The sequence below is a fragment of the Alosa pseudoharengus genome, unplaced genomic scaffold (assembly GCF_046254945.1).
Source record: "Alosa pseudoharengus isolate Yale_2024_CS ecotype anadromous, Long Island Sound unplaced genomic scaffold, YU_APseudo_1.1 YU_APseudo_1.1_scf_23, whole genome shotgun sequence".
NCBI lineage: Eukaryota > Metazoa > Chordata > Actinopteri > Clupeiformes > Clupeidae > Alosa > Alosa pseudoharengus.
Window position 1 is genome coordinate 28785961 of NW_027468685.1, and position 11865 is coordinate 28797825.

Sequence of the window (11865 nt, forward strand, 5' to 3'; positions counted from 1 at the left end):
AGATTCCCTCTCACGCCATCTCTGTAGTGGTCAGCAGTGTCCGACTAGGCCAAACTCAGTTCATATAGCCATTTACTAACTATACTGACAAAGCATGTTGTTGGGCGTCTGTCCACAGAAGAGTTTGCCAGTGTTGTCTGTTGTTGTGTGTAGTTTTGTCCTCCTGTTTGCTCTGCCATATTCCACACTGTCTTGCTCTATTAATCAGCCTATTAAGCCGAGTGTTTAACAGAGTGTGAGAGAGCCTCATTTTCTTCTGTTTCTTGTTGCCACTCTTCCAAAGGCTTATAGTCTAATGTGTGTGAGAGCTGAGTACTTTGCTTGTGCTGGCACACACACTCTGCTTCTCTGTGTCCTCTTGTATCACGTTCTTGTTCTGTTGTTCTTTCACTCTTTCCTTTCTCATCCCTCTCTTCTATCGTTTTTCTTGTTCCCCACAGCGGAGTTGTCTCAGGCGGCCGGAGGCGCCAACCTGCTGCCCGTCAAGCGCTCGCCGCCCACTCCGCCCAAGAGGACGACGCCGGTCACCAAGCGCCACTCCGAGGAGCCGCCCGCCGCCCCGGCCGGTCAGAGCGAGAGCTCGTCCTCGGCCCGGTCTGCCCCCGTGCCCCTCCCTGCCCCCTCCTCCTCCTCCTCCTCCTCCTCCTCCGCCGCCACGGGCACCATCGGCGAGGACGACGGAGTTCCGTCTCCTCCGGCCTTCTCGCCACCGCCGGTCCACATACCCCCCTCTCCGCCCCGCGTCCACTTCCATCCACAGCCCCCGGCCAAACCTGCCCCTGCCCCGCAGGTGACCGTGACGACGGACCCCCCCAGCCCCACCACGGAGCCCCCCAGCCAGCCGCCGCTCCCGCTGCACCTGCTGATCGCGCGGGCGCTGGCCAGCCCTGGCCCCGCGGTGGCCAACCCGGACGGCTCGCAGCGCGCCCACTCGCTGCTCTTCGACAAGCCGCCCGACATCCTGCTGGAGGCGGGCGGACGCCACTCACTGCCCATCACCATCGAGCCCCTCAGGCTGTAAGTGTCTTTGGCTTTTCCATTAAAGTTTCTGGGAGTGTCTAACACAGATTTGTACCTTCGGAATAGTTACGCTTTGATCTAGCACAGGGGTGTCAAACATAAGATCAGGTCAGATCAGATCAGGCCCGCCAGCAGGTTTCATATGGCCCCCCAGAGGTTTTGGGTAGGAAGGGAAAATTAGAAAGAAAATATATTCACATCCAGCTGTCTTCAACAATTTGTAATAAGCAATATCTGTGATAAACTCAATAAACCTAGCACTACAAACCATCTTCAGGAAGGAAGAGGCCAAAAATCTGACATGGAAGTAGGGTGTTTCACGAGAGAAAGAGCAGGATATGACGAGTAAATGATTTGTACTTGTTTGCTCATGAGTGGGTGTAGTAAAGGAGTATATCATTTAACAACACTGATACCAATGCAGAGAGATGAAAATGACCATGACAATGACGGCCCCCCATGAGGTCTCATTCCAACAAATCTGGCCCACTGCCTAATATGAGTTTGACACCCCTGATCTAGCACCTATAAAAGTTGCTGGATGTGCGTACCCAGCACTCTACTTTGTGTCTGATCAGCAAAGCAATGTGTGTTGATTAGATTGGATAGTGCATGGCTATTGCCACAACCACCTTTGTAGTTCTGCAATACACATCACTGACTGATTAACGCTCCGTTATGTTTTGCATTGGAATAGTGGACTGCATCTTTAATAGCGGTTTCCCCTACCGTTGTCATTTTGTTTTCTGCAGCTGCTGAGGTTAGATTAAAGATGTAGTTTCCTGATTACTTGAAATTCTGCATTTTCATTTTTCCGGTTACTTTAAACTGTAGTTACTTGAAGCTATTCTGCCAGCCATTGGGTTGCTGGTATCTCTGTTTAACTCTGTGCTGTGTTGTTGTTGCTGTCGTGGTAACGGAGTTTGTGTCTCCATAACAATGTATGACGTGCTGCTTTGAGACATGCTTGTGAAGAAGTAGCAAGAGTGCTGCTCTCTGGCTGCATTACTTATGTACTGTAGCTCAAGTGTCTTTATGGTACGGGGTCGTCTGAAGTCGTCATAACGACACATGTTTAACTGTTGTTCTCTTTCTCTCTCTCTCTCTCTCCACTTCTCTTTCTTCCATTTCTGCTCCTCCCCTCGCTCTCTTACCCTTCTTCTTTTTTGTCTTTTCTGTCCCTTCTTTTCCCATTGCTCTGCCTTTCCCTTACCTTCCACCCTTTCCCCCTCTCTCCCCCACTCTCCCTCCCTCTTTCTCCCACTCTCTATCACTTCCTCGTTCTGCCGCTCTCTCCTTTTCTCTTTCCTTCTCCCTCTCTCATATCTTGCTGTCTCTCCTCCTCCCTTTCTCCCTCACTCTCTCTCCCATCATTCCCCCTCTCTCCCCCCCCCCTCTCTCTCCCCCGTCGTTCCCCCTCTCCAGGCCTGAGGATGATGACTTTGACATGGAGGAAGAGCTGGCTAAGGAGGAGATGCGTAAGCAGCAGCGCTCGGCCCACGCGCCGCGTCACCCCCTCCAGCCGGCCCTGGAGCCGCGCAGTCGCCGCGGCATGGTGGAGGACCCCCGCGTCACCGTCATCCCCGAGGCCACTGGCCCTGGGGACAGCGAGGACGAGGAGGACGAAGAGCGGGTGGACAAGGAGGAGGAGACCGACTCGGACTCGGACGGACCTATCCTCTACAGGGATGACGATGAAGATGAGGATGTTCCGACAGGTAAGGATAGTTGACCTTTGGTTGCAATGTGAATGTTCTAACCCGTAAACATGGCCGCCGAAATGAAAATCAGCTGGTAACACAGCTGTAATGCAGAGGTTGCATTAGATGTTCTCATTGTCCGTCAGGATTGTACAAATTCCGTCATTATCTATTTTTTTAGTCTTTTTTTCATTTTAATGTCAGGTTGGCGTGACGTGATGTATAGCACCGCCACGTTTTTATGTCATTGTTTTAAAATTTCTGTCAATCCAGATAACAGAACCTCTGCTGTAATGCAAGGCATTTTCATGCAATTGTGAAGCGGCTTTTAATGTAATTACAAGTCATTCTGTTTGATTTGAGTGCCGAGGTGTGTTTCTCTCTGGTAACCTGCAGTTGTGTGTGTGTGTGTGTGTGTGTGTGTGTGTCAGGTGGTCTGGCGGACCGTGTGAAGCGTAAGGACACTCTGGCTCTGAAGCTGGAGAAGCAGCAGCAGCAGCTGCAGGACCCCAATCAGGAGAACGGCAACGGCTGGAGGAACCGCGAGCAGTGGGAGGCCATCCGCAGCAAGATCGGCTCTACGCTCACACGGTAGGCTGTCTGTGTGTCGGTGTCTGTCTCTGTGTCTGTCATATGGGTTTGCTGCAGTTGTTCATTCCATGTTTTTGTTGCGTTGCTGTCATATGCAGTTTTTCTGTCAGCTGTTGGCTCACAGCGTAATGGGGAACTTGTGCTACATTGTCTTAAAGGTCAACTCTGGTGTAAAAACAACCTAGATTTAGGATGATAATGAGTGTAAACTTTCATGAGGGACCAAACCGGCGTTAATCGGAGCAGTTTTGATTATGACCAGCATATTTGTGAAATAACATATAGCGATCGCCTTGTGGGCAAGCTCAGCTATGTCAGACAGTGCTCAACAAGTCAGTACACTTCTGTGCCACTGTGTAGAGGATCAGGCCAGTCAAACCCAAGTCATTTACACTTTGTTAGTATACAGCAAGGGTGTTAAAAAGGAATGTTTGTGCAGTCAGTGCATTACCTTAATTCTTCATCCTGTCTCTGCCATCTTGCGAGGAGAAGTCTTTCAAAGTTGATTACCGAAAGCCCAAAAACGGTATTGAACAAACAGTGCACCGAAGGTTATCGCTTTATGCTATTTAATTTGTATATTCGATGTATGCATCTTCCAGTTTTACTGAAAACTACTCCGAGTCAGGTTGTTTTTGTCCCTAACAAACGTTTACACTTGTTATCTTCCAAAAATGGGATGATGACGAGTAAGAACATCCTAGGTTGTGCTGAGGCTGGAGTTGTCCTTCAAGCTGTTCTCACTAACTCATAGGGGTAAATCATGTACTGTTAATAGATACAGTATGATTTAAACTGTAGGTTTTATTTGTACTGTACTGAGAGTAGGTATTTGTTGTGAATAAAAAAGTGTCATCCCAGAAGTTAAAATGACTGTGTTTGGCATTCTTGACAAGTCTGTCTGATTTGTGCTATTGTGTGTGTGTGTGTGTGTGTGTGTGTGTGTGTGTGTGTGTGTGTGTGTGTGTGTGTGTGTGTGTGTGTGTTCTCCTCTCAGGAGGTTAAGTCAGAGACCCACCGCTCAGGAGCTCGAGCAGAGGAACATTCTGCCTGGTGAGAATCTCTTCTCTTCTCTCATCTTCTCTTCTCTTATCTTCTCTTCTCTTCTCTTCTTTCCTCTTCCTTTCCTCATCCCTTCCTCATTCCCTTCCATCTCCAACTCACTTTCTGATAATGTCTTTACAGGGCACTTATCTCCCTCTCTTCTGTCACAAAATGTCCTTCACCTGTGCATTCCTAGGCAACCACTAAATCACTGTTGAGGAGGGATCCGATGTTCATAAAGACACTAGCGCCCCCTTGTGGCCAAGCCATCTCAAACTTTACTCTCAGAACAAACAGTTGCTTCAAGGAAGATAATGTTTCACACCAATTCATACCTGCCAACTATACCTTTCTCCCGTGTTTCAAGGTCATCTCCAGAAGCGCTCCCGATTTGTTATTTCCCCCAGAAAACTCCCGTAATTCACATGACCATCAAACTTCATTATAAACTCACGGATCCATTCATTTTGTCTGTTAGTCTGACAATTCCCGGGTTGCCAGACAGTGTATGAAATACCTACACATACAAATTACTTTCCTCATGCAATTTCAAGCCTTTTGCCAAAAAACCTGACAGCAAAGTTTGTGTTGTTTACTTATTTATTTTATTTGTTACACAATATGTGTTGAAAATAACACAACTTGTGTTGTTTTTTAACACATCTCTGTGCTCAGATAGGGACAACACATTTGTTTTAAATGTGCAGGCTACCAGGCAGCAGGTGGGTTGTGAGCTAAAAGCAATGATCGGAATACAGTGTTGCAAGGAGTGTAGGCTGCAGTATGAAACACAGATCATGATGCAGGGATTGCCTTTGTTGTTTTATTGATGCTTGCTGTGTGAACTGCTAAAGTAGCCAATCAAGAACAAGTTGGTTGAAAGCAGTGGATTACGTTAACACCCGTATGGGTTATGTAATCTCCCATAATTTGAAAGCTAAATGCCGGCAGGTATGCCCAGGCATAGTTAAAACATATGTATTTCTACAAACATGTTCTAAGGCCTCCTGTTCCTCTTGGGAGGAAAACTAACTGAGAAACTGAAAACAAAGTAGTGCAGAAGAGAACACCAAACAGACTCGTTACGAGGTCCTAATATGGATGTTTACCACCACAACATCAACTCTCTTTTTTCTAGTTTAAGTTTGAGGGTTTTATTTGTTCCTTTCTTTCAGTACTCTCTCTCTCTCTGTCTCTCTCTCTTTCTCTCTCTGTGTCTGTCTGTCTGTCTTTCTCTCTCTCCTCTCTCCTCTCTCCCGTTGCATTCATTCCTACACACACACACACACACACACACACACACACACACCCCTTTTGATTTTGATATTGCTCTCCCTCTCTCTTCTTTCACAAACTTTATACTTTATAGTGCCTCTCTCTCCCCCCCCCTCTCTCTCTCCCTCTGTCCTGATGAGATATTCTGTCTTTTTCTGTCTTGCAGCCATGAATGATGAGGAGCGGCGGCTGGAGAGGAGTGAGATCAAACGCAGACTCACCAGAAAGGTAGGACACACACACATACACACATACATTCTAACACACTTCTAATCATCTCACAAAGCAAAGACATTGTTTGATGTGATGTGTAAAAGGTTAGCAGTTAGCACATAAATATGGATTTGGAAAACACTGATTAAACATTCTCCTGTTAGTTTGCTGAAGAGAGTTTTTTTTTCTACTCTAAGGCTGTAAATACACTTGCTTAGGTTTGACTGTATCTAATGTGTGTTTGTGCGCATCACACAGCTGTCCCAGAGGCCAACTGTCGCCGAGCTGCAGGCCAGGAAGATCCTGCGCTTCAACGAGTACGTGGAGTGTACAGACGCCCACGATTACGACCGGCGCGCGGACAAACCCTGGACCAAACTCACCCCCGCAGACAAGGTCTCCTTTCCGCCCAAGCACATTGACACTCCTAATATGAAGGGACACTTAGTGTAAGGTGTCTTGTGTCATTCTTTTGACAGTGTTCTAACATAAGTGGAGTATTTGGCAGCATTCTCAAGTCTGTATTCTCAAGCTGTGTAATAACCCTCGATAGCATTTATTCCATCTAGGATCTGAATCAGACTATCTGAGTCATCTCTGAGTCAGAGTATCTGATCTGATTCTGATGATGACGATGATGATGATGATGATGATGGTGTGTTTCTGTGTCCAGGCTGCCATCAGGAAAGAGCTCAATGACTTCAAGAGCACAGAGATGGAGGTTCATGAGGAGAGCAGGATCTACACAAGGTACACACACACACACACACACACACACACACACACACACACACACAGTGACCTATAAACAAAGACCCAAGCTCCTATACACATACACACGTACTCTACATATACATACATGCGCACACATGCATGATGGATAACGATGGACTTCTCTGAATGTTTAGGTTCCATCGGCCATAAAGTGTAATACAGCGTCACTGGAGGGTCCAGAGGCATCCAGCCTCTTCACCCATAACCCCTGCACCCCGGACCCACCGCCTCAAAGCCCTCTGGGATACGAGGGTCCTCCAACCTCCCTGCCCACCTAACTAGACAAGGACTGTAGAAGATGACGAGTGGGACTGGGGACAAACCTGAAGGGGTACACTGCCCACCTCACATGGGTCATTCGTAAGGAGTGGACTGCCGTCCCAGCCAGGGTACAACCAGTGACCTCATGGTTACTTAACTGGCCATGGCCAATACAAGCATGTGATCAGAGGGCCAAGGGCAGGAAGCACATAGCAGAGTGGAGTGGAATTCTGGGAAATTGAGTCCATTCTGGGTAATTGAGTCCATTGTTGTGCCCATTACTGTGATACTGTTGTGGCAAGTCAGCCCTATTTCTTATGCAAGACTACACCATTCAAGTGGCCTTGGTCTGTTTTTCGATGACATTTAATGATAATTTGCAGTCGTTTTTACTGAGGAATCTGGAATACCTGTGAATATGCTGAAAGCGATGATGATTTGCTGGTCTACTGACGATGACAGTAAGGAGTCATGTCAATGAGAATGTGATACAAGCTATGTGACTGTGTGTGTGTATGTGTGTGTAAGAGTATGTATGTGTGTGTGTGTGTGTAAGAGTGTGTGTGTGTGTGTGTGTGTGTGTGTGTGTGTTTGAGAGAGCGAGAGACTGTGTTGCGCATTACTGCATCTCTGCCTTATATGTTGTCTGACACGGTATCCACCCGGTCCCTGTTACTGGCTATCAGAAACACACATACTGAACTGGATAGCAGCTTTAGATTAGAGCGCAGCAGTACTACATCATCAGTGGTATAGCACTACACACGCAACCCAAGACTAGCCCCCAGCAGTCAGGCACTAGAGTTCGGAGCAAGCTCTCACACAGGGCACTGAAATGGTTCACGGTACTGTACTGGTACTATTGGTTAAGAAGGGGGTTCTAGACCTGCTCTAGGTCAGTTCCTCTGATGGCCTAGCCTCTGACACCTCCAAATACATTACATACGACTTTCATTACTGACCAGCGTCTCCGATCACACAGGTTGTCTGCAGCCGGATCGGGGCCAGGTCAGTACCAGATGAGGGCCAGATGCAGGTGGCCTCTGGGGTCTGCGAACCCGCGTTTTTTTTATCAAAAGTCTTTTTTTTGCCTGTCACATGACGCGCAATCAGGTGCTCCTGATGAGCTGGGCCACTTGGGAACTGAGATTGTCAATTCTAAAGGGGGTGGGGGAGGTGGTGGTGGTTTAGTAAGGCCACAGGTTAGCATTAAAGACACTAAGGCTCCATCCCATTACGTAGATTCATAACCTTGCACCCTCAAACTGTGCTTTGGGGTATCACACATGACGTGTTGTGAGAGGCAGGGCAGTAATAACGTCCCATTCGTGGTTTATTCTTTCACCCCTTTAACTCCTTATACACTTACACCCTTGTTCACCCCTCTAATACTTAATAATTACGGTTCCTTGACCCTTCAAAGTGCCCTTTGAAGGATGCAAGGCTGCAAGGACATGTAATGGGATGCTGCTTCTGCCTCTCACCACTGACAGGAAACAAACTCCTCAAGGCATTTGTTTTTTTTAACTGGTTGATGGTACTGCATGTTAACCGGTAGTAAGGTCCTCACAATGTCCAGTTTTGTTTTAAATGTAATTAAAATGTTTCAGTATGTTGTTTTATAAGCACAAATATTGACCATATTGATACGGTAATAACTGCAATATGACAGACTGGTTTAAAAAAAAAAGATTTATTTTAATGTTGTATAGTTTTTTACATAAAGAAATATGTTTCAACTACTAATGAATGGTCAATCCACAACTGAATTAAAAGTTTCAAAGACTTCATTTGTATGTGTTTTCATTTTAGTGCACAGACTTTTAAAAGTGTCTAAGACTTTTCAATTGCATGTGTCTCCATTTTAGTGCAGAGCAGACTTTTAGTCACAACTTTGTAATTAGTCGTTGAGTAAACATCAACAAAGAAACATTAAATGATGTTTGATTAGGATACTTTAAACACTCTTTAAATACTCGTTTGTTCATTTATTGGTGCAACCACAGGGCTAACCGAACCAATACACTGCTTTGCATTCTTCAAGAAACAAAGCATTTCACATTTTCAGTGCATTGTATCTGGGTCCCCAAATGTTAGTCAATATCTCACATCCCGTGTCTGCAGGGCCAATCACCGCTTGTTCATACAGTTGCAAGGCAGCTTGCTGCACTTCTCCTGTTCACCAGCAGGGGGTAATATTGGCTAACAACATTAAATAGTCATCACCCGCTCTTTTAATTGACCTGGTTACTTTCTCCTCTCTATCAGTGGGTGGATGAGGTGGTAGAGTTGCAGTTAGCAACATCTCGCTGGTCTGGCTCTGTCACCACTGTGCAATATTATCATGCCCCCCGGACCTTCAATGAATATGGGTCTGCTTGGTGTTCTCTTTCTCTGAGAGCTTGATGCACTCTCCTTTTATCCCTTAGTGTTTCATGTGTGTGTTTAGCCAATAGGCCATGGCCCTTGAGAGGAATTGTTTTTGAAGTGCATGTCATTGTCTTCTTAATTAATACCTCTTCAGACATTTTTAGGTTGATTTATGTGGATCATGTCATTTTTAGCACTGTAGCAAACACACACTCACACTGTTCCTACTAATTGTTTTCCAGTCACAGTGGTCAGGCAATCAAGCAATCAAGTGAGTGTTTGTGTGTGTATGGGGCAAGGAAGGAGTGTGTGGCTGCTGAACTAACCTCTTGAGCTATCACAGTGTGTATACTGGAGTATGTGTTCACAAGTGGAAACACTGAAATAGGTGGGATTCCCAAGGACCATTAAGTCCACCTGCTGTATGCCAGTGATCACAGTTCAGTGTGAATGCTCAATAGTCAACACTGTTGCCATTGTACTGCTGCATTGGGGAGAAAAAGGAATGGGCTTTATGTAGAGTCTGCATCGGCACATCCCCTCCTCTCGCCAAGATACGAGTTTTTGAGAACCACTGAGCGCTTTTGCACACTTGCCGCGTTAACACAGCCGGACACTTGGACACGAGTAGCTCGGCCTTTGTGCACTGCCCACCCACATAATGAAATGAAATAGGCGGAGTGGAGTTCTGGTTGTCGCTGTCCTATGCATGGAGTATAGACTCCGTGAATAACTGCTCAGTGACTAATAGAATCCCACATGTGCTTCCATACTGTACATCTCATCTTACTTTCACCAATCTGCCTGTTGAACAGTTACATAACCTAGCAATTGATGGAGTAATAGAGAGTCAGATAGAAAAAGAAAAGCCCTGCAGAGCTGGCCTGCAGATACTGAGGAGCCCTCTCTCTCTCTCTCTCTCTCAACCCCCCCCCCCCACCCCCGAGGATGATGAGGGCAGAGTCTCTTTGCTGTGACAGGTTTGCAATGATGGAAGACTCTAATCGCCTCTCCTCCTGTCCTCTTCAGTACACATCTCCAGTAATGATACCTGCCATCCACACAGACAGAGAGAGAGAGGGAGGAGTGGGGCGGAGCCAGATTTATATCTACCTATGGCATCTGCCAGTGCCTATTTATCTAATCACACACAAACCAGTATTGCGTCTGTGTTAAATCACGTCATGTAGGCTAAATTTTCTTCCTGCCTATTCTACCTACCTGATACATTTTCAAGGTTATTTAAGTGTTAATTTTAGGCCTACTTTTGTAGTAGCGTTTAATGATAATACTGTTTTAAGTATGAAACATTGGTCGTAGTTTTATCCAATTGCATGCCGTTCTGCATTCATTCAATTCAATGCATTCTTGGTGCCACCCCTTGAGTTGGGCCATTTTTATTAGTCATGGCCAGACCCTTAATCTTTCGGATTTGGGTCTGGAATCTCCAGGCTAGTATGGTATGCTAGTGGTGTCCCATTTCCAAGGGGGTTATTCTCACCCTTATGTCTCTTGTTCGAGGGACAAGGGGTAGGGGAAGAATGAGAAATGGGACAGGGTCTAAAACTGAGAAATGGGATTTAATTGGCCTTAGGATCTGTAGCATGATGAATGTAATGTTATGCTTTCATAGACCCTACCTCATTAGATAGATTAACCAACAAACCATTTTTAAAGACCTTACGCAATAGTTTAGATTAAGGTAAATCTTTCATTGGGGTTTATTTCATTCCTGTTTCATTAAAGAATATGTTAAGTATTTAGTTGAGAAGTGTTTGCTGATTTGTATTTGATTTTGGAGGACATTGATAAGCTCTTTGCCAGCTCAGAAAAAAAGGTCAAATTATTTGAACAGCTACAGAAATAGACGGCCATAGATATTGTTCTCTAGTTCGCCCGTCGGTATGATTGCTATGCTCAGTGTATAAGTGAAGCGCGTGTTTGACATGGTAGCTGGCCATGGTCCTGGAATGCCTGACGTGGAGATTGTGATAAGAGTGATAGCCGCTTGCACCCCCTGTGTAAGTAACTGGGCTATCAGTGAAATGGAGTAGGGGGAGGAGGAGGGATAATTTTGCGAACACCGGGGCATGTGACGTATAGATAAGGAGGCCGGCCTAAATATCCTGGTGGAGGAAGACAGGTGAGTTTATTGCTGTCAATCATCCCTAAGGGCTCCTCTCTGTTTTTTAGAATAAAGTAGAATATAATAGAATATCTTTATAGGATATCTTAATGTCCCCATGGGGGAATTTGTCTTGGACATAGCACAGCATAAATGATAGACAACTTAGATAATTAACTTTAATATGTGTGTTTATTTGTATTTGCATTTTTTTTTTAAATACCAAGAAATTTGATGTGATAGTCTTTGTCCTTTGTCCTTCAATTGTCAAGCATAGTGTCTGGTTGATGCTTTTCCAAATGTATTTGTGCTCATTTAACATTGTGAGCCTGTTTCTGTTTATCTGGATGTTTTGCCTCAATTAATCAGTGCCCCACTACGGCCACCCTAGTCAAAACGTCTGGAAAGGCCACTGCGGGAGAGGAAGGATGGAGATGGGGGTCTGAAGAGGTGAAGAGATTGTGTTGTGCTAACATCATGACTCATCAGTGA

The 11865-nt window shown here is 45.7% G+C and overlaps 1 protein-coding gene across 10 annotated transcripts in view; it reads left to right on the plus strand.

Moving 5' to 3' along the window:
• Positions 1-8668, plus strand: part of phactr4a (phosphatase and actin regulator 4a) — a 46319-nt gene extending 37651 nt beyond the window's left edge. For all 10 annotated transcript variants that reach the window (XM_076302226.1, XM_076302230.1, XM_076302227.1 and 7 more), the window contains 8 exons: positions 441-1017; positions 2446-2738; positions 3152-3311; positions 4309-4364; positions 5797-5858; positions 6102-6239; positions 6517-6593; positions 6752-8668. In XM_076302226.1, coding sequence (XP_076158341.1) covers positions 441-1017; positions 2446-2738; positions 3152-3311; positions 4309-4364; positions 5797-5858; positions 6102-6239; positions 6517-6593; positions 6752-6767 — 1379 coding nt within the window. In that variant the 3' untranslated portion in view covers positions 6768-8668. The remainder of the gene's footprint in view (positions 1-440; positions 1018-2445; positions 2739-3151; positions 3312-4308; positions 4365-5796; positions 5859-6101; positions 6240-6516; positions 6594-6751) is intronic.
• The last annotated feature ends 3197 nt before the right edge of the window (positions 8669-11865 follow it).